The sequence below is a fragment of the Sapajus apella genome, unplaced genomic scaffold (genome assembly GCF_009761245.1).
Source record: "Sapajus apella isolate SASKATOON/1434 unplaced genomic scaffold, GSC_monkey_1.0 scaffold121, whole genome shotgun sequence".
NCBI lineage: Eukaryota > Metazoa > Chordata > Mammalia > Primates > Cebidae > Sapajus > Sapajus apella.
Genome location: NW_022437061.1, coordinates 4,781,024 through 4,806,124, shown reverse-complemented (window position 1 = coordinate 4,806,124; position 25,101 = coordinate 4,781,024). Strand labels below are relative to the sequence as shown.

The 25,101-nt window shown below is 42.2% G+C and overlaps 1 protein-coding gene across 4 annotated transcripts; it reads right to left on the bottom strand.

Annotated features, from left to right (window-relative positions):
* Positions 1–2,234: 2,234 nt before the first annotated feature.
* Positions 2,235–25,101, bottom strand: CCNG2 (cyclin G2). 4 transcript variants are annotated; one of them, XM_032261090.1, is made up of 8 exons: positions 24,803–25,024; positions 23,653–23,790; positions 22,834–22,971; positions 21,403–21,653; positions 20,822–20,900; positions 20,640–20,738; positions 17,583–17,788; positions 2,235–2,376 (listed from the first exon to the last, which is right to left on the bottom strand). In XM_032261090.1, exons 2-8 carry the CDS (start codon positions 23,788–23,790, stop codon positions 2,358–2,360), a joined length of 930 nt encoding a protein of 309 aa, XP_032116981.1. In that variant the 5' UTR covers positions 24,803–25,024; the 3' UTR covers positions 2,235–2,357. The 4 variants fall into 4 exon arrangements, with proteins under 4 accessions (XP_032116981.1, XP_032116978.1, XP_032116980.1 ...); XM_032261087.1 differs by lacking the exon at positions 2,235–2,376 and adding an exon at positions 14,846–16,274 and having other exon boundaries at positions 24,803–25,101; XM_032261089.1 differs by lacking the exons at positions 2,235–2,376; positions 24,803–25,024 and adding exons at positions 14,846–16,274; positions 24,355–24,537.

Genomic DNA, 25,101 nt, shown 5'->3' with positions numbered 1-25,101 from the left:
TCTCTCTCTCTCTCTCTCTCTCTCTCTCTCTCTCTCTCTCTCTCTCTCACACACACACACACACACACACACACACACAAACAAAAGAATATAGAATCAAAAAAAGTGAGACTAAGTAATTCGGTCTTACCATAAGGGTGTCCTAATTTGGTCTCTCTTCTCTCTTACTTCAGAAAGGACATCCATGCCCCCAGCTTCACACTTGTGTACACTGGCAAAGTTGGTCTTGGATTCTCTGACTCGTTTTTCTGTTTCTGGTCAAATCATCCCAGTTCTGTTGGCCTGTGCCTTCTTAGCCATGTTGATTCCACAGAGTACACTACAATCGAGCCCTGTTTTTCCCACCTTGGGCCCAGAAGACATTCTGTTTCCTTTTTTGGTCAGTTGTTTGCTTGTTTTGTTTTGCTTTAAGGAGAATACTCCAAATATCTGCTTTCTTCCGTTGTGTGTTGACTTTATAATTTCAGTTCTCAGAGTTCTAATGGAGCATCACTGCCACCCCTTTCCATTCTATACTGTCCTTTAAAATAGCATCCGTTCTAGAGCATAATTTCCTCTGGGGAACCCTTGAGTAGCTTCATGTGTTTGTTATTTCAAACTTTATTTATTGAGCATCTATCTGTGACAAGCTCTTTACTAGGAGCTGGCCATAACAACAATGAACGAGACATAGGCACTCTCCTAAGAACCTCACAGCTGTTTTTAAGTTAAACAAAACTATCATGAAAAGGCAGAAGAGGCCGGGCACGGTGGCTCATGCCTATAATCCCAGCACTTTGGGAGGCCAAGATGAGCGGATCACTTGAGGTCAGGAGTTTGAGACCAGCTTGGCCAACATGATGAACCCTGGGTTAAAAATACAAATTAGCTGGGCCTGGTGGTGTGTGCCTATAATCCCATAATCCCAGCTACCCAGAGGCTGTGGCAGAACTGCTTGAACCCGGGAGGCGGAGGTTGCAGTGAGCCAAGATAGCGCCATTGCACTCAAGCCTGGGCAACAAGAGTCAAACTCCGTCTCAAAAAAAAAAAAAGGCAGAAGAGGTGAGATTCAAGCCAAAAGAGAAGTGCATCACTCATCAGACCCTTTCTCTAACCTAAATATTTTAAGCTTTCCATCCTCCAAGAGACGAAACTGCAGAGATTGTCAGAACAGCACAGACTATCTACAGGCATGCACTGGACATTAAATATGGGTGTGGCTTACTGTCTGCCAATTTATGCTGCTTGTCACTATCTGGTGCCACCCTCAGATCCCTACTGCTGATTGCTGCCTGCCTGAGATGGCCTCTCTCTCACCAGGCTTGAAAAATGTTAGAGCTGCCCAAATGGTGGTTCTTTCTCCACCCCCTATACTTGCCACACATTCCCAGGTATATATTCGCCTTAAGGTCTTTATCTTTGTCTTGGTTTCAGAATGTATTTATGCTGAATGTGCTCATTCCCATTAATTAATGCCTATTCTTTCATTTTGCCACCATAATTATTTATACAATCATTCATCAGTTCTCTCCTTCTAAAGTAAAAATTAACACAGCTGAAGACAGACTTGACTGGATCACAGCCTGGATGTAATCTAAAACATTGAACCTAGAAATAATGACAGCCCTCTAGTCTGGGAATTCAGTCTAGTCCGGTCTTTCCCAAAAGACAAGAGTCTTGGGTGCTTCGGCAAAGCTACAGTGGACCTCCAAAAGTCACCTAACCCAAACCCCTGATCTCATAAAGAACAAAACTGGGGCCGAGTGCGGTGGCTTAACCTGTAATCCCAGCACTTTGGAAGGCCAAGGTGGGCAAATCACCTAAGATCAGGAATTCGAAGACCAGCCTGACCAACATGGTGAAACTCCATCTCTACTAAAAATACAAAAATTAGCTGGGCTTGGTGGTGCGTGCCTGCAATCCCAACTGCTCTGGAGACTGAGGCATGAGAATCACTTGAACCTGGGAGGTGGAGGTTGCAGTGAGCTGAGATGGGGTTACTGCGCTCCAGCCTGGGAAACAGAGCCAGAGTCAATTAAAAAGAAAAGAAAAAAAAGAACAAAATTAACCCCAGATCAGTTAAGTTACTTGCCTAGGTCAGATAGCTGTGGACAAATCTGGGACTAAAACCCAAGAGCCCTCCTCCTGCTCAGGCTCTTTCCAATAGCTGTCCCACACAGAACTCGCCTGGACTCTGGACTCACCGGTTCCCACAGCTAATTCTCCTTCCATGTTTTCATCCTCATTGTGTTCTCTTTCTCATTTCACCCGCAGCTTCCTTTCTTTCCTTCTTCCTTCTCCCACCACAGGATCTTTTACATTCCTGTCAGTCCTGTGTTGCTCCCTCTATGTAGAGTCTGTGTTTTCTCTCTGTGCTACTAGTTACTAGTAGCAAAACTAAAAGAAGAAAACCAGTATTCATGTCTATCTTTGTATCTTCTACATTTAGTGCTTAAAAAAAAAAAAAAAAAGCTTGATATCTATGAAAATTCTGAACTATCTTTAAAATTACAATTCTACAAATACACTATAAAGTCTACTGGAAAAATAATCCTAGCCAATTCCCAATACCAAATACTTAATACTAAAGCACTTCTGGTATAGCAGTCACTTTTTGAATGATTGCATTAGGAGCTCTCAGGATCAAGAAAAGATATAAAGTTTTTATACAGGAATTATATATTCTCATGTAATGTAATCAAATCAGCATTTAAAGGATGATATTAACTCTCTGTAGAACCAATAGAAACGAAGACTGAGAGAGTGAAAAACAAGCAACAAAAACACCACCACCTCATGACCTTAACAGGGAAAGCTGTTTGGGGACAAGTAATGCACTGTATTTTATCAGGTCTGGAAGGGACAATGCTCAGAGTTAAACCCACTGTTCTGTGGCCATGCTGCCCCCCAAGCATGGACCTTCTGATTACCATTCAATTTCCCATGTATTCTGCCAACAGAAAGAGCATGTTTTTTTTTTTTTTTTTTTTTTTTTTTTGAGAAGGGGTGTTGTTCTTGTTACCCAGGCTGGAGTGCAATGGCGCAATCTCGGCTCACCGCAACCTCCGCCTCCTGGGTTCAGGCAATTCTCCTGCCTCAGCCTCCTGAGTAGCTGGGATTACAGGCACGCACCACCATGCCCAGCTGATTTTTTGTATTTTTAGTAGAGACGGGGTTTCACCATGTTGACCAGGATGGTCTCGATCTCTTGACCTCGTGATCCACCCGCCTCGGCCTCCCAAAGTGCTGGGATTACAGGCTTGAGCCACCGCGCCCGGCCAAGAGCATGTTTTTGATGGCAGGCATTAATATTCTAGATCCAAGGCAGGAAAATCCTCAGTATAAATTAACTACTTGGTATCCCCATTCTCTTTCACTAACAGGCTGTTGCACTCCATGTGATAGACTCTAGCTCTGGGCTGGCAAAGGTGAGGTTCTGACTTTGAATTCTGGTGACCCCACAAAGGTGATGTTACCATGAGCTCTGCCTCATGTCCAGCCAGCCTCCCTCTTGAGCATTTTAGGTCCCTCTCTAGCTTCTTCAAGTTGATAAAATGATGCATATCTGTTGAGCACGATTGCAGGCCTTGAATACAGTAGGTTACTTGCTCTCTAAGAGCAGACAATCTTGTTGGCTTCAACAAACCAGGAGTATGGGTATTAAAGATTTTAGTACGTGGATAACTAGGTCTGCGTCTCTGTGCCATCTTTTTCATGTTTTTCCAACAGCATCAAGAAAGGGAAGAAAAGCAGTGTTGAGAGCCTGCTGGGGCTGACCCTGGGTGAGCAAACGCAGTTCTCTCTGTGTGCCTCAGACAAAGGAGAAGCGCCTCTGGTAGGCTCATTTCATTCGTGCTTGAGCAGCCCTGTGTGTGGTCTCAGAACTCAGTGTCCTGGAAACTGCTTAAAGAAGTCAAATCATTCAACCCCAAAGAGGGCTCTTGCCCTAAGTCCAGACAACAGCTGTGAAGCAGCTGCACCATTGTGCTCTAAAGCTGCTTAGTGTACGATGCAAAGGAAAAAAGAACTAGCCCTTGGAAGCTATGTGAAAATTACAACCCCCTGTAACAACAGCTGGCAGGTAACATATATCATGAAGACATTTGTGGCATTAGAATGGATACATAAAAGATGAGAATTCGAACAGTATTTTAAGGGTTTTTTCCCCATGAAAGTTAATGCACTCAAATCTTTTCAATTTAAGAAAATTAATAAGAAAAAATGGAGAGAGAAGAACTACAGCAGCTGGTACAACACAAACATGAAGGCAGATAAAATATGACTCTGTGCCATCTTCACCTTTTTTCTGTGCTCCAATGCCCCACCCAAGAATAGCATGAAATATTTCCCTGGAGCAACCGAAGATGAATGCCTGCTCCCGAGCCAGGCTCCAAGTTCAGGCACAGCACCACTTCTTAGAGCTGGCAGCTTTACTAGCCTTTGATCATTCCTTTGTGGGACACATCAACCTTGCTCCTCTTTCATGTGCAAGACAAGGCAAGAGCTGAGGCCAGGCAGGTATAGCTGCAGGCAGGGCTTTCTCCAATGCTGTGCAGAAAGGCTTTTGCCTGCCCAGGCCTGAGGGAAGCCATTGCAGTCACTTGCCTACCACATCCTATGGAAACGAGTCCCCATGTCCTGGTGGCTTTGGACGTGTGTTGCCCAGTGGTGGTGAGCTAGAACGTGGGACCAAAAGGAAGTCAGGCACTGGCTACTTTCTGAGCCCAGCTTTCGGGGTCTGTACTTTTTCCTCCCATCCCTTTTAGTGTCACCTTCCTCTAAACTCTCTAGAAACCAAATTGACCCCATTTGCTTTTCTGACCCTCCTCCCCTTTCCCCATCAAAATTATCTGTCATGGAAGTAAGGAAACTATCACTGACACACATTATTGATGGGAATATAAATCCATATCCCCTTTCAGGGGCACAGGTCAACATGGTATACATTTTAAATGTACATTCTCTTGGACCCAAGATTTTCACTTCTAGAAATGCATCCTAAAGAAATTATTACCCAGGTAGGCAAAAATGTATGTGCAAGAATGTTTATTGCTGCTTTGATTTAAAATACTGAACAACTGTCAATAACATAGGCTCCATCAGAAAAGGATCAGTTAAATAAATTATCACAGAAGCATCCATTGAAACACTCATCAGTCTTTAAAAATAAGGAAGTAGGTTTATATCTATTGACACTGATGTATGTCCCTAATACATTGTTAAATGAGGAAAGTGGGTTATACAAGCGTACTTAGAGTAGGATCCCTCTTACATTTTTTTTTAAGTTTATGTGTTTATACTTGTGTAAAAAGAATGAAATTATAAATATTCTGATGACAATAGCATCTCTGAGGAATAGCATTAGAGACATTATCTACTTGCTCTATATTGCTTACATTTTTACAAAGGAGATATATTAACAGAAAAATATTTTGATGTATCTTTTTAAAACCTTTTCTAAGAACAATATATGCAAAGGCTTCACACTGATAACTACTTGCATTTGCAAAGAGCTTTGCAGTTTTATTTTCCTCATTAACTTATTCAGTCTTCACAGCCCTGTGAGGTAAGGAAGACAGATCTTAGCATTTATTGTCAAAGATAAACAAACATCCATTAATGCAGTGAAAACAGATTTTATTCAGTAACTGCTGAGTAAGAGAAGGACTAGAGCTTGATTCTGATTTTTGCAGAGGTGACTGGGCATTTTAAAGGGGAAGATGGAGGAGGAGGGAAGAGGGCCCTTGGGACTCCGGTGAAGCCTTACAAAGGGTTGGTGGGGGTCACCATGATTAGGCCAGCTGCATCTGCTAGCTGGCAGTTAACACCAGCTGGGAGCCAGGGCCCTATTCTTCCTGATAATTACATCTCAAAGGAATGGCTTTCAGGTCCTTGAGAGAGACTCTCCTGACTTGCCAGAGATACACATACATCTCAAAGAGACAGAGAAAGGATTCACAATTGTAAGCCCTGTTTGGTAAATGCTCTAGGTAAGGAGGCTGGAACAAAAAGCAAATTCTTTTCACAGCCCTGAGCTTTCCCAGACAAGAACTTAAAAGGAGGCTGGGTTGTCCCAGGGACACAACCTAAGGCTGCTAGAAGCCATGTTAAGGTTTGGTCAAGTCTGTTAGTGCAGAGGTTTGAAAGAAGTGTTTGTGCTGAAAGTTTCTGGCGTTCTCAGTACCCTTTTTTCAGGCTAAAAACCAGTTCTCAGCTGGGCGCAGTGGCTCATGCCTGTAATGCCAGCACTTTGAGAGGCCAAGGCAGGTGGATCACCTGAGGCCAGAAGTTCGAGACCAGCCTGGCCAACATGGTGAAACCCCATCTCTACCAAAAATACAAAAATAAGCCAGGCATGGTGGTGTGCATCTGTGGTCCCAGCTATTCAGGAGGCTGAGGCAGGAGAATTGCTTTAACCCAGGAGACGGAGGTTGCAGTAAGCCGAGATCACACCATTGCACTCCACTCTGGGCAACAGAGCAAGACTCCATCTCAAAAACAAACAAACAAACAAACAAACTAGTTCCCAGAGAATTTACATGGTGTGTCAGCTGAGATCTGACACACAGATCTCCCTTCCAGAAACATCTTACCATTCCACTGCCAAGAGGGCAGCAGCTCCCAGCCTTCAGCTGAAGCATCATCAAACCCCACCTCAGCATTTGAGCCAAAGCCAAGCTCTTCCTGGGTAGTACTCAGCCTACAACCTCTAGCACCAAGTGCTAGGAAGTATGCGGTCAGGCCATTTCTGCCCAGCATGGGGCTCTTCTAGTGGGCAATTTCTGCTCCAAAGTCCTAGGTTAGTTGTGTCTTTGTCAGATCTGCAATACAGTTTCAGGATCTCCTTGTCCAACTGTTATATGTAAATTTTCGGTGCCGCAAAAGAAGTAGGACTTGAATATAAATTTCATCAGCAAGGCAATTTACTTCTATAAAAGGATGCAGCACACAGATGGAAAAATGGCGAGTGCACAACTGGGCAAGGTGGGGGAAGGGGTTCTTATTCCTGATGCAGGTATCCCATACTGCTGTGTCATTCCCCATTGGCTAGAGTTAGATCGCACAGTCTAGGCTAATTCTGATTGGCTATTTTAAAGGGAGCAGGGGTACGAGCCAGAGTGGCGGGGTAGGTAGTTTGGTGGGAAGGAAGGTTATGGGACAGGACAGAGCAGGTAACCAGGGGTGACCTAGGTCAAAGCAGGTGACTGGAGCAGTTGACCAGGGCAGGTGACTGAGATGAGTCAGGACAGAGCAGGGGACCACAGGAATAGATGTGAACTACTGATTAGAACTGGTAGAAAGGTTTTTTACTGAAACTACAAGGAAGTTAAAATGGAGAATTAAAGAATAAGAGAGCTGAACATACTGACATACTGATTCTTTGAAGAGAAACTTGGAGTTCACTATATCTAACGCAACCCTCTTGCCTCCTTCTTTCCCTTTTATGAGCATCCCCCCCGAGAAACCTCTTGATACTCCTGGCTTCATCTCAGTATCTGCCTCATGGGGTACCTGAGCTAAAACATGTGGCTTGCCCAAAACTACATTCATAGCTATTAGATGCTCAAACCAGTTTCTGAATCCCATTAAAATGTAAGCCCTGTTGGAGATACTTGCATTTTAACCACACTCAAAGTGTTTAGCTAAAATTCTAAAAGCGGGAACAGCAGAACGAGGTGAAGGGTAACAAGGATGTGAGGGGAGCTGGGGAGAAGCCAAAGCACTCAGGGCCTCCTTTCTGGAATGACTGGAATCACACTACATGGCCTTTTACCTTCATTGAGAAGATTAGGAATACAAGCAGAGGCAAGGCCAGAATGCTAACACAGCACTGTAGACAAATTTCTATTCCCACGTTTCTTAGGTAACATGGTAATTGATACATCTGCCTCTCTCATCAGATTATGAGTTTCTTGAGGGTAAGAGCTCTGTTTTAATTCCTTTTGCCATTCTCGATGCCTAGGACATGAGTCTGTCCATCATACTAGTTCAGTAATAGTTGAATAAATAATAGAGTCTTAACAGAAAGAGAGTAGAGACAAAAATGGGATGATAATTGTTACAGCCAGTATTTACTGAGAGCATATCAGCCACTGTACAAACGCTTTATTGTATATCATCATATTTAAATACACAGTAACCCCAAGAGGCAGTGCAGCAGGTGGTGGTGTCCAGAAGCAGACTCTGAAACAAAGTTTAGGATACATGGTGTTTTTGTGTTTATTAGGAAATACACTTAGGATCAATACCCACAAAAAGAGAGAGTAAAGAAGTGAGATTGGTCCAGGTGCGGTGGTTCATGCATCTAATCCCAGCACATTGGGCGGCTGAGGCCAGAGGATCACTTGAGCACAGGAGTTTAAGACCAGCGTGGGCAAGATAGAGAGATCTCATACCTACACAAAATTTAAAAATTCGCAGGCATAGTAGCACATGCCTATGGTCCCCGCACTCAGAAGACTGAGGTGAACAGATATTTGAGCCTGTGAGGTCAAGGATACAGCGAGCCATGATCATACCACTGCACTCTGTCACCAGGTGACAGAGTGAAACCCTGTCTCAAAAAAAAAAAAAAAAAGAAGTAAGATTGGACAGATTCATCTAGGTTGTCCTGTGTGGGCACCAAAGTGACCAGGACTTTATACATCCTCCCACTCAGTCACTAGAGGTGAGCCCTCCTCTGCCACTGAGGCAGTCCCCAGAGGGGCTGTCCACAGAAGGCTGCCTGCCAAGGGCACTCCAAGCAGCTGGGGCATCCACAGCACACAGCACACTTCTGTGTCCCTCACAAGTAGCCGTTATTAGCCCCTTTATGCAGATGAAGAAACTGAGGCACAAACACTTTAGTTAACACGTCACCAAGTCAAACAGTGAGTGGCCAAACCAGGACTCAAACCCTGGTTGTCTGATGCAGAGTCCATGCCCATCACTACATCTTACTCTCGATAGGTACAGGTAATTGTAGCAACGGGCTATGGCCTCCCACAAGCCCTGTTAAAGATCTGAAATCTTAACTTTGGAGAGAATAAATTTGTCCTCACCTGTGTGTTTACCTTTACAAACTATGACTCACTGCAACCAAGAATGGAAGAAAACATTGTCAGATGTGATCCACGTAGGAATATGTTGGCACACATTTTTGTCCAGCATTATGCTGGGCATCGAAGGATATAAAGAAAGAATGTATGGTCTCTTCTCACGAGAAGCCCAGAACTTGGACAAGGGGATAAGCCACAGACATAAGAAATATTTATTGGACGAATCTCAGAGCAGTAAATGAGTAAGTGTGAGATGATTGCTACATTGAATAATAGTAAAACAGCAAAGGACAAGCAAGCTTTTAACAAAACGGTTGTCTGGGGTTGCAAGTTCCACCCTCATTAACAGTGAATGATTATGAGTATTGGAACTCAGAATAATGATCAAGCAAAAACTGTCACCACAGTATAAAAAGAACTAGACATACAGGGGCTGGGAAGACACACAGGCTTGAGTACCCAGAGGTCCAGGGCAAATTAAAATCTCCAGCCTTGAGGAATACCTATCTTCTCTGCCACTATACTGCCTTAGATTTTTACATGTCTGTTCTACTTTGGCTTCTGAGAAAAGATATTTTAACTCTAAAGCTTAGCCACTTTTCCTTTCTATGGGTCAGAGCACTTAAGCATTGAACAAAAGAATACTGTGATTTATTTTACTGGTATTATGTGAATTTTTTTCATAAGAATTTTTATTATTTAATTCATTCAACAACTGTTTGGTAGTATCATCATCTTTGGGTAACTGCTTAGCATTGTGGTTAGCAGGATAGTGTTTGGCAGAGAGATTTGGTTTTAATTAGGGCCCTGCTACTTGTTAGAGACCTGTGTCAAGGTACTTATCTTCTCTAATCCTTAGTTTCTTCATATGTGAAATGGGACTAACAGTAGTTCCTGTCTAATAGCAGTGTGGTGAGGATTAAATCATTCATGTAAGGTGCCTGAAACATATTCAGTGGCCAGCAAAGTTACTTGTTACCAGTAATAGCAGCAGCAGCATGAGGAGTATGGGCCAGATAATGTGCTGGGTGCTAGGCATTCAACAAAGAACAAAAGAGTCAAAAGGCCCCATCCCAGAGCAAACAGGTAAGGTTAGAGGATAAGTAGAACAGACAAGCAAGATATTAACTTCTAGGATAAGAAAAAAATGTAGGGTTTTATGGAAACATGTAATACTGACAAGGAGAGGAAAGTCAGGGAGTTCCCAAAAGATTTCTTGGAAGAAGAAATTATCACAACCTTTTAAATCGTTTACTTATTTATTTATTTGGTGGTGTGGTTTTCTGAGATGGAGTCGCACTCTGTCACCCAGGCTGGAGTGCAGTGGTGCCACCTTGGCTGACTGCAACCTCCTCTTCCCAGGATCAAGTGATTCTCCCGCCTCAGCCTCCTGAGTAGCTGGGATTACAGGCATGTGCCACCACACCCAGCTAATTTTTGTATTTTTTTGTAGACAGGGTTTCGTAATGTTGGCCAGGCTGGTCTCAAACTCCTGATCTCAGGTGATCCACCCACCTTTGCCTCCTAAAGTGCTAAGATTACAGGTGTGAGCCACCACGCCCAGCCTGAACATTTTATTATTTGCCATGAATTTTTAGGTTCTGCTACTAGACCATAAGTTCTTTGAGAGCAGGAATAGGGTTTGCTGTGTTTGGCATTCCACAGCAACATAGTGTGGTGCCTGACACACAAGGCATTCAAATATCTGATAGGTGAATGAGTAAGTCAATGAAAGGATTCCTAGGGTAATACATAGGTTTGCCAGATGAGGATGACAAGGTGTTCTAGCCAGAGGAAACTGCACCAAGACACTGAAGTGAGCAAAAGCATGGTGAGTGGGGGTGTTACCAAACCAAACTGGGGTCCACCCGCCCAGCACAGATAGCCACATCAAGGTTCGCAGCAGCAGAAAGGAAAGCATTTATTTGCAGGGCACCAAGAAAGATCAGGCAGCTAACACTTAAATCGCAATTTCCCAGATGGCTTACAGGTAAGGATTTTTAAAGGCAGAAAGCCAAAGGTTATAGGCAAACTCAGAAATCAGTACAGAGAGACCATACACTGGTTTGACCTAAAAAGGCAAGGCATCTCGAAGTGGGGGTGGATTTAAAGATTTTCAAATGTGCGATTGGGTAAGGAGATGGAGTTTTGTCTAAAAATTTGATATCTACAGGAAAAAAAAAAGTTATCTCAGCCGGGCATGGTGGCTAACACCTGTAATCCCAGCACTTTGGGAGGGTGAGGCTGGTGGATCACAAGGTCAGGAGTTCAAGATCAGCCTGACCAACATGGTGAAACCCCGTATCTACTAAAAATTCAAAAATTAACTGGCCGTGATGGCACAGGCTTGTCGTCCCAGCTACTCGGGAGGCTGAGACAGGAGAATCACTTGAACCCAGGAGGTGGAGGTTGCAGTGAACCAAGATTGTGCCACTGCACTCCAGCCTGGGCGACAGAGTGAGATTCTGTCTCAAAAAAACAAACAAACAAAAAAAACAAAAAAAAGTAATCTCTGGCTCATGGGCATGACCTCCTCCAAGATCCTCAGGAAGAAATTTAGAACAAAGAACGGTGATCAGAGTTCAATCCTCAGCTCCCCCTTACCTAAGGTCTATGTACCAGTGCATCCATTTGCTAGGGGTTCAGGTTTCTGGAAAACAACTCAAGGATATATATTAAGATGTTATCTATAGATTCTATGGGGAAACCAAACATCTCATGATTCTAACTTCCTTGGCTATTGTTTTAAGCCACTCTCTCTTGCTTGTCACATTTCTCTTTTACTTCTCAGGGCTAGCCAGATGCCTGGAATTTCTCTTGGAAAAACTCAAGATTCTATTTCCATGTTTGGGTGTAGGGGACAGGCCCCTAAGAGGGGTCTCTGACTCCTCTCTCATCTCAGGAGAGATGTGGATATGGATGCCATGAGACAAAGCTGAAAAGGTGGCCGGGAACAAATCAAGTTGGGTCTCATAAGTTGAAATGAAGGGGTCAAGGATTTTAATTAGATAAAGCATATAACCAGTGTGTATGTTTTAAAGTTCACTCTTTATTCTGTTAATACACTAACAATTCAAATTAATTTTAAGAAAAATAGAAACTACAGATAGGCATAATTTTTTAAAAAATCAGCTGTAATCTCACCAGAGATAATTGCCATTTGACCGTAAATAACAAGCCATCTGTCTCGCAACCCTCCCCCAAAACCTAGTGGCTTAAAACAATAATTTGTTATTTCTCATGAGTCTGTGGGTTGAATGGGATAAACTGAGTGGTACCTCTATTTTCTGTGGTGTAGCTGAGGATACACCCACATTTGGCTGGGAGCTTAACTAAGGCTGGAACATCCAAGATAATCTCTCATCCTCAAGAGTCTCTCTCCCCATGGCCTCTCATCTTTCAGTAATCCCCCTGAGCTTCTTTGCAGCATGGTGGCTGGCTTTCAAGAAGAATAAAAGGAAAGCTGGCAGTCTCTTAAAGCCTAGGCTTGGACATATACTGAATATCTCCTGCTGCACTTCAGTAGGCAAAGCCATTCACAAGGCCAGCCAAAACTCAACTCAAGAGAAATAGACTCCACTTGTTGATGGGAAGAGCAGCATGTAGGCACAGGGATGGGAAGACTTACTGGCCACCATACTGAGAAATTACCACACAATTTGATTTGCTAAACACAAATAAGTTGTTGACCATTTCTGGTAACAAATAATGAGGAAAACTGAATTCCAGTAACAAATGCAAAGTACCTTGTCCTTGTCCATATATGAATCTAAGTGGGTTGTTTAAATAAGCCGACAATTTGCATGTGTGATGAGGGAGGTGGGAGGTAACGGGAACATCATATTGGAACCTAGTGTTGAAATGAAAGAAATTGTAAAAAAGAAAAAGGCAGACTCTAGACAAAGAAAATGGTTAAAATGTTCATGAGGAGTGTTCTGCAGCCAATGCCTCTATAGTTAACCTGAGTACATAATAATTATGAGTGTGACAGGTAATTAAAACCCACCATTTGTCTAATCACATTTTCTGGGAGGAGGAAACAGCAGACCCAGGACCTAGGCACAATACTACAGCATACACAACAGCAAAGTGTGAACACCACATCCTAGGAAATGACAGGATCAAAACCTGAAATGTCAAATCTGTTGCCAAGTCAAGGGGTAGGATGTGGCCAAAATGGTAGCTTTCTCCTCACCCTCTGCTCTGAAAAGGGCAGGGGCTTGAGTCTCAATTTTATTCATCAGTCAGGGGAAAGCTACCTGGTTGAATGGGGCACAGGAAGGCATAACCAGGCTCCTGGACTTGTCTGTGAGCCTCCTAATAATGCCCAAAGAGAAAGAATGGTGCTTCTCAATTTTCACCTCTCTTCCTCATCCACACTTCACTGCCTTAGTTCAGTCCTGACTGGTCTCCATGTTACTTCTGTATATTGCTCCAGTTCACCTTCTGTATGGCTATCAGAGTTCTCTTTCTTCATACACATTTTTTAAGGTCTAGGAAATGGCAAGAAAAAAAGGCCAGAGACAGGTACAGTGTTCAGATTATACAGAGACATGTATGTCATGATACAGATTTTTTTTCCTGGTTGTTAGTGACCTACTGAACAATTTTCAGGAGAGTATTAAAATTTTATTTTAAAAGGATATGCAGGCAGCAAGCAGAGCCCAGCAGTAAGCCTGAAGCTGAGAGATCACAAATATATTACAGTACCTCTGCTGATAAAGAGTACAGCTCTAAACCATGACGCACAGAGAGAGTGGACAGAGTAGAGATACAAACAGTGTAAATGAAATCATACAAATGATAGAGGCTGGTGACCTCCAAAAACAGGAAAAGGAGATGAGCGTATCACTTACGTTTCTAACATGAAGAGATGGAATTATTTGCCGAGAAAGACATAAAGAAACAGCAGGTTTGGCAGTAATCAGAAACCTCCAAGTGGCATGGCCTGCTGTGAATAAACGGGTTGCAAGCTTGGTAGAGAGGTCTAGACTAAATATACTGAAAACCGGAGGGGAAAGAGATAAAGTCACGAAGGTGCCTACCCAGAAAGAACATCCAGTAAGAAAAGCAATACAACCCTGCAGGAACTGAAGAGTGTCTTGAGATTTGGTAAGCCGCAAATCAAAATCTCAACAAAACAAAATCTGAAAGCAGAATATATTGCCCACTATTTACTATTACTTAGTAAGAGGGGAAAGGTCATCCTCAAGTAGAGATTCTCCACCAGGGGAGTAGGAAAACATACCCCTATCTCCAGAGAAGAAGTGTTACATGAAAACCATATTCAGTATAACCTGATTTTCTAACCAACCAGAGAGAACAAGGTCTAAAAATCAAAGTAGATGGATGGGGAACCTACTGAGGGGGAGGAAAAAAAGGACCACCATTTGCAAAACAACCTGATACTTTGAGATCCACAAGAGCCAGAAGCTGGAGGGGCCCTATCACAGCCAATACCTCATACTTATTAACAAAACAACTTTCTGATTAAAACTTGGTTTGTCTCCTGAAAGATCGTTCTAATCTGCCAAACTGAGCATTCTGGTCTACTTAATACCTGTTGCCTCTCACTGTAAATTAATAAGCATTCTGGTAACATACCAGGCTCTGAGAACATACTTAATGAGTCCATCCCAGAAAGAGGTCAATTCTCAACAGATTCTCTTTCAGTATCTCTAAGGCAAAGGGCCAAACCTAGAAAACTTCTGCTAGTCAGTTAGAAGGCTCACTCTGGAATCACTGCAGCCTCACCTAAAGTCTTCTCATTAAAATACATCAAGCACTTTTACCAACAGATTAAAAATTAAGATGTGATCCCAAACAAGGAGAATTCATTAATAGTTTTATTTTGAATTATAATCTATTATCACTTCAAAAAGAGCCACTTCAGAAAACATCCAATGGATGTTGACTTACCAGTAAAATTGTAAGTCATCAATGTATGATTTATACTACAGAATACATAATAAATTATATTTACATGCAATGACTAGACTATCACACACAAGGTAAAAAAATACAGTATTTTATGTACACTTTTAAAGATTTACATGTTCATATACAATTTATAAAGTTAAAAATTCTCTGTACAAAATCTTACATGTACAGAGTTTATATAAGCCCCATTCTTATGGCTGTATCACCACACAGATTTGCTTAAAACTGTAATACTACAAACACTCAGGTTCTTTTTACTTCATATTCAATCTTGGCACCCATATAGCAATACATTATTTTGAAATGTAAATTACAAAAGAAATAAAATGTAATCATGCAGACATTTTTTTAAATATAAGAAAATCAGATAAAAGGTACTACCAGATCAACATTTATCAATTCCATAGATACTGAGTTTTCAATCTACTGCACTGTTTTCATACAAGTACATGCAAAACTAGCAGATTATGGATTTTTAAAGTAATGTTAAAATAATACTATAGTTTGACAATACTTGGGCAATTGGAATGCAACTAACAGCCCTAGCCTGATTATTTCTGCCTTAGCAGAAATCTCAATTAAGACATTACATAATATTAAAAAATCACAGAAATAGCAATATTATAATTCCCAAATTTATAAGATCTGCATCACATCAAATACACACTGATCATTTAAAAAACAACGCAACAACAAAAATGTGTTTGAAATTTAAGAGCATATTCACTCTTCTGAGAAGGGGGAGGGGAAAATCCATGGAAAACCATTAAAGGATTATCCATCCAGTCCCTGCTAAGGAAGCACTTGCATACTTCCACTCTGCATAAATAAAGACATCTAAAGGCTTTATAAAATGTTTAGTATAAGCTACACCAGTTATCTTTAAAAATCTTGAAAAGTAACAAATTGAAGGTATCAGCACCTTTCCTCCTCCCCAAAGTAGCTAAAGATCAACGAGAAAAATAAAGTGCCAGTGTCTAAAGTACTGTTAATGGTTTAAGAGGCACTACCCCAATTGATGGCTTAGCATAAATATGAAAATAGGCCAGATCTGATCTGAGTAACAAAGAGAAGGTAGGTATTCCAGTATATGTAATTCCTGACTAGATGGGGGCTAAACCAGAAAACTACCTATTCCCCCATTTATTGCTTTGAAACCTGTCCATATAAACTGACACAGAACAATCAGGTTTCTAAGATGGAAAGCATAGTGTCTGTGCCACTTTGAAGCTGAAAAAGAAGGTGCACTCCTGATCACTGGGAGGAGAGCTGCTGAGACTCTCCTCTCCACAACTCATATCTTCACAAGAGTCCTCACTAAAGAGAAAAAGAGACAAAAACGAGGATACCATTACTTAAAACGTACTGAAATGTTTCATAGGCAAAATAAAGCTGCTATATGAGTATCTCTAGTGAGGATTTTTATACTAAAAATTTATGCTTTACAGAGAAAAGTTGTAAGGACTTCCTAAATGAAGTCTATAGTAACCTCATTAGAAAATATAGATTTTTTTTGGCTGGGTGCGGTGGCTCATCCCTGTAATCCCAGCGCTTTGCGAGGCCACAGTGTGCAGATCGCTTAATCCCAGGAGTTTGAGACCAGCCTGGGCAACATGGCAAAATCCCACCTCTACAAAAATTATCCGGGCATGGTGGCGCATACCAAAAAGAAAAGAAAGAAAAAAAATATAGATTTTTTAAAGAAGTTTAAACAACTTAGTATTTGCCAAACTATTATTCTTATACCAATTAATAACTCTATCAGCAACTAACTGTACAATTCTAAGTATTTTAAATCCAATAATGAAGACTAAAGACAACATATCTCCTAGCACATGGTCTATTTAGATGTCTTTCTTGCATCAGTGATTTCTTACATCACTGACACTCTCCAATATCAAAGTAAACTAACAAGCTATGAAAATAAAACTTCTAACCCTTTATTTCTACAGCATAAAACAAATTTAGTAAAATTATTCACTTTACAAACAAAATAATCAAATTCTGAATAAGATGACACCATTTGACAAACGCTTTGAGAGCATCTATAGAAGTCTTCCCCATTAGTGGTAGATTCCCTTTATTTTCCAGGCTCCTTCCCCTCAATCTCTTCCCCACAGCATGATATTAGGAATTCATGCTAACATTAAAAAACCCAGAATTCTTTTTCAGTTTTGGTTTGGGTTTTTTTTTTTTTTAAGCGGGATTTCAAGAGCAAGGGAGATAAGAGAAAGATGTTTAAAAAGGGTTTAAAAGGGAAAAGAGGCCGAGTACAGTGGCTCACACTTGTAATCTCAGCACTTTGGGAGGCTGAGGCAGGAGGATCACTTGAGCCTAGGAGTGTGTAAGACCAGCCCTGGGCAACACTGGAAGACCCCATCTCTATTCAAAATAATATAAAAAAGAAAAAACTAAAAAAATTAAAAAGGGAGAGGACCTTATAAATCATTACACATTTTAACAAAACTCCTTCTGGTTAATTTGCTTACCTGAAGAGTGGAGGCTTTAATTCTTAGCTCTTAGTGTAGGGGCTTTCTCTGATGTCTTAAACTATTCCACAGTTCTGAGTATAAACTCACTAATATTTAGTCTAAGGAAGTTTAATTATTCAAGGAACCCGCCTACCTTTCACTTTCATCAAAACAACCCCCCTCAGGTATTGTTGGCAGCTCAGGAACACTATAGTAGCTGTTGTGGAGGTTCTGGGCTGTACGCCTTGAAACAATCCAAACCAACTTCTTAAGATCAGGTTTGCAACATTCGGGAGAAGAATATTCGACTAGGCATTTAGAAACTAACTCCCTCCAGTAAAAGAACTCGGTGTCATTAATCTGAAAAAGAAAAAATGTATTTTAGTGAAGAAGTTACAGCAGTGTCTCCCAAACCTTGCTGCACCTTAGAATCTAGATGAGCTATGAAAATATGGGTGGGTGGATGGATGGATGCCTGGCTCCCGTGACTCTCCTCCACCCCCGGTATTCTGATTTAATTGACAAGGGGTACAACATGGGCATCAACAGTTTTCTAGGTTCCCCAGGGATTATAATGTGCAGCCAAACTTTCAAAATTTGGGAACCACTGGTTTAGCAGAAGAGCAACCTAAATATAAAATTATATAGGATTCAATACACAGAAAGCTTTGCCTATTCTAAGAAAACACAGGGGCTGGGAGCGGTGGCTCACGCCTGTAATCCCAGTACTTTGGGAGGCCGAAGCGGGCGGATCACGAGGTCGAGAGATTGAGACCATCCTGGCAAACACAGTGAAACCCGTCTCTACTAAAATATAAAAAATTAGCTGGGCGTGGTGGCGCACATCTGTAGTACCAGCTACTCGGAAGGCTGAGGCAAGAGAATTGCTTGAACCTGGGAGGCAGAGGTTGCAGTGAGCCGAGGTTGCAGTGAGCCGAGATCGCACCACTGCACTCCAGCCTGGCAACAGAGCAAGACTCTGTCTCAAAAAAACAAAAAAACACAGACCTAAAAACACTCTATATTTGGTAATAAATCAAGTATAATCCTTAACAGTCACAATGCAAAGGAATTTAACATTCCTTTTGTTATAAAAACCAATTTAGATTTCTGTAACAAGGCATTGTTTGGATTGCTGGCAATACACACTTATAACACCAGATATAAAACTAAAGAAGTTAGCAATATGAGAAAAGAGGAATTTCCAAAAAATGACATAGTTCCTCCACCACTGGGAAGTGCTCCAGTTTATTTCTTTTTTGTTTTTCTTTTCATGTATTTTTCCTTCCTCCTTCAGAATGCCTTCAGTTTATTTCAATGAATCAATTTTCAATGAAGATGTTTCCAGCTATCACTATCAATAAAAAGTTCAGATAAAAACTAATAAAATCATGATTAAAACAAAATCAAAAAGTTATGTTACAAACAAAATGCTTCATATTGCATGTACTTTCACCAGAAAACAGAAGATATATATTTTTTCTTGGCCTCCCGTTTTCATCTAATCTAGCTACATCTTAACTTACTTGTAATCTGGTTTCTACTACTTCCTTCTCACTGCTCTACTGACATCCTCTGACACATCCAATGACCTTCAACTTTCATTATACTGGATCTCTTATAAAAAGTCAATGCTCTTGACCACCTCCTTCTTAAAAACCTCTTTCCAGTCTGACAGTGCTCTTACTTGTGGTGATGATGTACCTTTCTTAGCTTGGCTCCTAATGTTGGAGGAAAAGACCAATGCTGAAAACCCCAGAGCTTCAACTGACCCCTACAAAAAGGATTCCACAAGCTTCTTATGGTTTCAACTATTGCTTCTTCATGAGAAAATTCCCAATCTCAATCTCCAACTATAGTTTTCTTATTCCAAAATGCCAAAGACATATTAGACACCTACCTACCTGTGATACAAGTATCTAAAATCATACTTCTCTCATCACAAATTAACTTATCCCAAATTTCCTGCCAATGATACTAATATTGTCTCCACCATTAGGTACAAATCTTCATCATTCATGACTCCTTGCCTCATTTCCATGCCTGGCTTCCAAAACCACTGTTTGAGTTAGATAGCCTTACTCCTGTTTGTGACTATCACCTAGATACTGTACCTGCAAGTCTACCCTAAAATGACTTTTAAATCTGTCTAGTCCACCAGTTTCTTGGCCATAAGCCTTTGCTGTCCAAACTTTCACTGTCAAAGGTTCTTTTGCTCCAAACAGGCTCCCAGTTACAGTGCTTCTCCTGGTCTGCCCTATTTCTTTGCTTAAAAAAACCTAAGTAGGCTAGGCACGGTGGCTCATGCCTGTAATCCCAGCAATTTGGGAGGCTGAGGCGAGTGGGATCACTTGAGGTCAGGAGGTCGAGGCCAGCCTGTCTAACATGGCAAAACCCCATCTCTACCAAAAATAAAAAAAATTAGCCAGGTGCAGTGGTGTGCGCCTGTAGTCCCAGCTACTCAGGAGGCTGACACAGGAGAATCACTTGAACCTGGGAGGCTGAGGTTGCAGTGAGCTAAGATTGTGCCACTGCACTCCAGCTTGGGTAACAAAGCAAGACTGTCTCAAAACAAAACAAAACAAACAAACTAACAAACATCAAAGTACTCTCTATATTCACTATTACCTGGCACCAAGGCACAATAACAAATGACAGAACACACCATTTCATGTTAAGTTCCTTATTTCCCCAACTAGACTGAGTTTGAGAAAAAGGACTGTGCTTTTGTTTTACACCTTTGTGACTGTAAGACTTACTGAGCTGGCCTAAAGGATTTGAAAAGACATTGGGGTTTAAAACAACACTGCTGGTGTTATCTGATGCTGCTGCTAATGAGATGACAGTTCAGCCCTACAGTTGTGATGAGATCCCATCCTATCCCATTAGTGTCTGTTCTGAGTCTACTTCCTAGTATGCATTTCAGAACAATGCATATGTGGCAATGTAACAGCTATGCTACCATCTGGCATGATTACTACAGAAGGGGCACCTGTATGCAAAAAGAAACTGGGCTAAGTGACCAAGTTCCCTTCTGGATTAATATTGTCTGGGTCAAAGCTGCATTTTGAAAACTTTTAACATTAGAGATACAGGAAAAAATGAGTGTAAAAGTTAAGAGTCCCGTAAATTATTATTTAATGTTTAAGTCACCATAGAAAAAAATGAAACATTAGGGAAATTTGCTTTAAAAAATAAGGACTATAATTACCTTGGTATGTTTTTTAACTAGCAAGAGAATTTCCAGTAATTCAACAGATTTCAAGGTTTCTACTTCCAAATTGAGAAGGCACAAAGCTAATACAGATGGCTGTAAGAAAAAATATATATATATATTTTAAAAATTCAAAATAGAAACTGTGAGATAGACATGTAAGCAGGAAACTGACTTACTTTTGCTTTTGAAAAGACAAGTCTGCAGTTGCAAGCTTTCAGCTGAGCTTCTAGTTTATCAAGGCTCAGTATTTCTTTCCTATATAACACAAAGAACAAAGATTTATTAAACTTCCAAAGATTTAAATGATTTTAAATTATTTTAAAGATTTGCCATGGCTGGGTGGAGTGGCTCATGACTGTAATTCCAACACTTTGGGAGGCTCAGTCGTGCAGATCACCTGAGGTCAGGAGTTCAAGACCAGACTGACCAACATAGAGAAACCCTGTCTCTACTAAAAATACAAAATGAGCCGAGCGTGGTGGCACATGTTAATTCCAGCTATTTGGGAGGCTGAGGCAGTGGAATTGCTTGAACCCAGTAGGCAGAGGTTGCAGTGAGCCAAGATCGTGCCATTGCACTCCAGCCTGAGCAGTAAGAGTGAAACTCCATCTCAAAACAAACAAAAAAGATTTGCCACTAAAAGTCCAAGTTGAAAGTGTGTAGAAGGTAAAAATACAAATTTAATTGGCATTCCAATTATTTACTATTAGCTATAGCAATGCTCAAAAGTACAAAATTTATCTTTAATCCCACTGACCTTTCTGAAGTATGACAAAGTATAATAGTATGGTATAAGTGCAAAAAGTTTAAGGCAGTAGTAGCTTCCAATTCATAGTGCAATTTTTCTGAAATTATTTTTTCCATCCGTTTTATGTCAGAAGCAGTACATTTACATTGACTAATCCGGATCACATCATGAGTGGATGGAATATTGCAGTCTTCTTCAACTATTCTAGCGGCCAGCAAAAAAGAACAGACTCCAATACAAGATAAATGTTTAGGTTTCACCTGAGAAAGAACAAGAGGCTTCTTTTAACAATTGGCACTTTGACTTAGCAAAACAAACACTTAGAATATTGTAATGATGCTCCTATTCTTAAGACAGAACACAATCAAGCAGCTTCTCTTATATGTACTGGCCCTTTACTCACAATTATATACATTTTCACATTTTAGACCTTCTCAACCCCCTCCCCCGCCAAAAAAAAAAAAAAAAAAGGCAGCCGGGAATGGAGACTTATGCCTGTAATCCCAGCATTTTGGGAGGCTGAGGTGAGAGGACTGCTTGAGGCCAAGAGTTTGAGAACACACTGACCAACACAGCAAGGCTCCATCTCTAATTAAAAAAAAAAAAAAAAAGGTTTTTTGAACCTTTAAATTATGTAAATTCAAATGCAGATACAAAAACGTCCATACAGGTTCAAAAGCCAGAGTTCTAGCGCTAAAGTATAATTTGTATTTCAGACTGAGGAAATTCATAATACAATCTCCCACAAAATAAAGCTTTTTAACACCAAAAAAATGAACTGTAATACTAAAGTATTTTATACGCATCTTTTTACATAAAAATCTTTAAGAATCATTCCATACTTCAATGTAATTTTGCCCAAGAGAAATATCATGTCAGTTGTGCAGAGTGGGACATACGTAAAAGCTGCCATGGACAGATGGCTGCCCTTTTTCTTTTCAATGCCCTGAAAACTGACCCAGCAGCTGACAGCAATCCTACTGGCAGAAGATTCACCACATTTTTCTAGCCATTGCTGGTGATTCTTAATAAAACTGTGGCTCCCTGCTTTGAAGAGACTTACAGAGAAGGCAGCCAGTCATATTTAATAAACTGTTATACTTCATTTGTCATGTTTCAGTATTTTAAAAATCTAGGCTTCAAGAGAAGCATGATAACAGATGAAAATCTTGTTTTGAGGACTGTATAAATATATGGCAAATACCTAAAAAACAGTAGTCTCCCTTTTGTCACATCTTCAAAGAGAAAGTACTTAAGAGGTACAGAAAAAGCTAAGATACAACAATTAAACTTGCAGTCTTATTCTGACACTAACGATCATAATTCTTTTTATTATAAATTTTTATGTACAGTGGACATTACACCCATTCAACAAATACTTCCTGAACCCTGTGTGCTAGGCATAGAAAAAGAAAGACATTTATAAAAATGATGAAATACCTTCATAAGAGCCAAGAATCTGTCCAAAATATTGACAGCCAGGACAAAAGTTTCAGTGCAAGATCCAAAAAAGTTGGCTAAACTCCTTAAATCTTCAACTTTGGCATTTCTCAATCCTGGACACAAAGTGTTATCATTCTGCAATAAAAACCAAGAAGCAAGGTTTACGATTTTCTTAGAACCAGATGAAAAACACATATAATCCAAATAAGGTTAATTTTTTTTCCCCAAGAATAAGGTAAATTTTTTTCCTCAATCTTCAAGAATATGGGTGGAAAGAGTGATATCACTTAACTAAAGCCTATACACTTTATCATCTATAAGATGTAAATCACTGCTTCTTAAAAATACAAATCATAAAAGAGCTTCAGCAGTTCAATATAAGGTGAACCGTTGCAAGATTTCAGAAGATTATAGCAAATACAATTCAATTCCGTTGGAATGCAGAGAAAGGGTTCTTTTGTTTGCTTTTGTTTTTCTGAAGTCATTTAAGATCCTACTTTAAATACGTATTTCACAGGCAAAGGGTGTTTCCACAAATGAACTGCTCAATTCACTGGTGGGAGTGGGGGAAGGCAGGGAAGGTGCCACATTTTAAAAAAAAAAACAAAACAAAAAAAAACACTTCTCTAAAGTATCACTTTCATTCTTGCTAAGAAAAAGCATGACCCTATAATAAGGTTTATCTTGGTACTCCAGAAAGAACTTTGATCTTAAGAAATTTTGCAGGCTTTAGTCATGATTCAACGGGGAAGGGGGGTTGTTATCTCCTCCCGCCCCATCAGCTGCTTGAGCAAGTTATCTTTTCTGCCAACTTACCTCCGGGGTAGCCTCAATCAGACTCAGTCCTTTTTCTCGAGGTTGGAATCTCTGTTCTTGTTCCAGGTAGAGGTTCAACAATCCGAGGAGCTGGACCCCTTCACGACCTGCCAAGTGCTCTGCCCCCAAATCCTTCATCTGCAGCAAAGACACCACATAGAGAATGTAACCTAGGGGTATGAGGGGTGGACAGGCGGGCTAGAAAGGGCTGAGGCCAGTACCTCCAGCGAGGGTAGCCCCAGTACACCCCGACGAGGAGTGGGTGAGGGGACTGGTCACGTCAGCCAGAGCCCCAGGGCAATCCCCACCACCGCCAGGGAGGTGTGGCAGGAGGAGGAGCCGTGGTCAGGTCCGCCGGCCAGCGCTGGGTCAGACCGGCCAGCTCTGGCCTCTCGGCGATTCATAAACAGGAAACCGTACGCGGGTGGCGGCGTCCCCACGGTCCGCCCCACCTGAAGTCGCGCCAGGGAGGGCCTTCTACCCAGGGGACTGCAGCGTGGCCAGCGACTGCAGCGGGTCCCGGGGATGGGGCGTTGCACAATAGGGGGGAGGGGAGGGAAAGTCTCGCGACTGAACAAAGAAGCGGAAGGAGGAGACTCCCGAGCCCCGCCCGCCCGGGGCGTCCAGCTGCAGAAGACCCTCTTGCAGAAACCAGCCCCTGGCTTTTCCCATCCGCTGCGGCAGCGCCGATTCCGGACGTACCAGCGGCGGACACCCCAGTCCCAGAGAGCCATGGAGTGGCGCGGCACACCCGGCTACGGTCCGGGGGCAGAAATCCAGCCCGTCCGGTGCCCCGACAACACCCGTCCACCCACTGACGCCGGGGCCCCGCAACTCCGCGGGGCTCCGGAGCTGTCAATCCGAGAAGCACCACCCCCAGCGAACCCCCGTGACTACCCGAGCGCGGGCGGGGGGCACCGAGGCGGAGACTGCCCTTAGCCTTATCGCCCCCTCCGTTCACCCCACCAGCATCCATCTGTCCATCGTGGACGCCCGTTCCCCACAGGGCTGGGGCTGAGTGCAGCACCCTGGTCGCTCCAGCGGATGAGGAGCAGGCAACACCGAGGCGCTCTGATACCATCCTCCCCGCAGCCTGCAGTCCCCACCACGAACAAAGAAACTCATGGCGCCCCCGGGCGGGCCCACTCACCGTGCCGGAGACGCGCCTCCACCCGCCCGCGGCCTCGCAGTCCGCAGGGACAGGGCGCGGCGGGGGCGTCCGAGCCTGTCTTGCAGGTCGGGGACCCACCTCCTCAGCGGCTCTCCCGGCCCGGCATCCGACCCTTCCTCCCAGCCACCGCCGCCCCCGCCTCACAGCTCCGGCTCCATGCCGCCCCCCGCGCGCCCACCCTTCGCCGGGCGCAGCGCTGGCCGCCGGAGACCAGCCCTCCACCACACCTCCGCCGCCTCAGCGGAGGCCCCTGCGAGCACCTTGTTTTTGTTATGAGT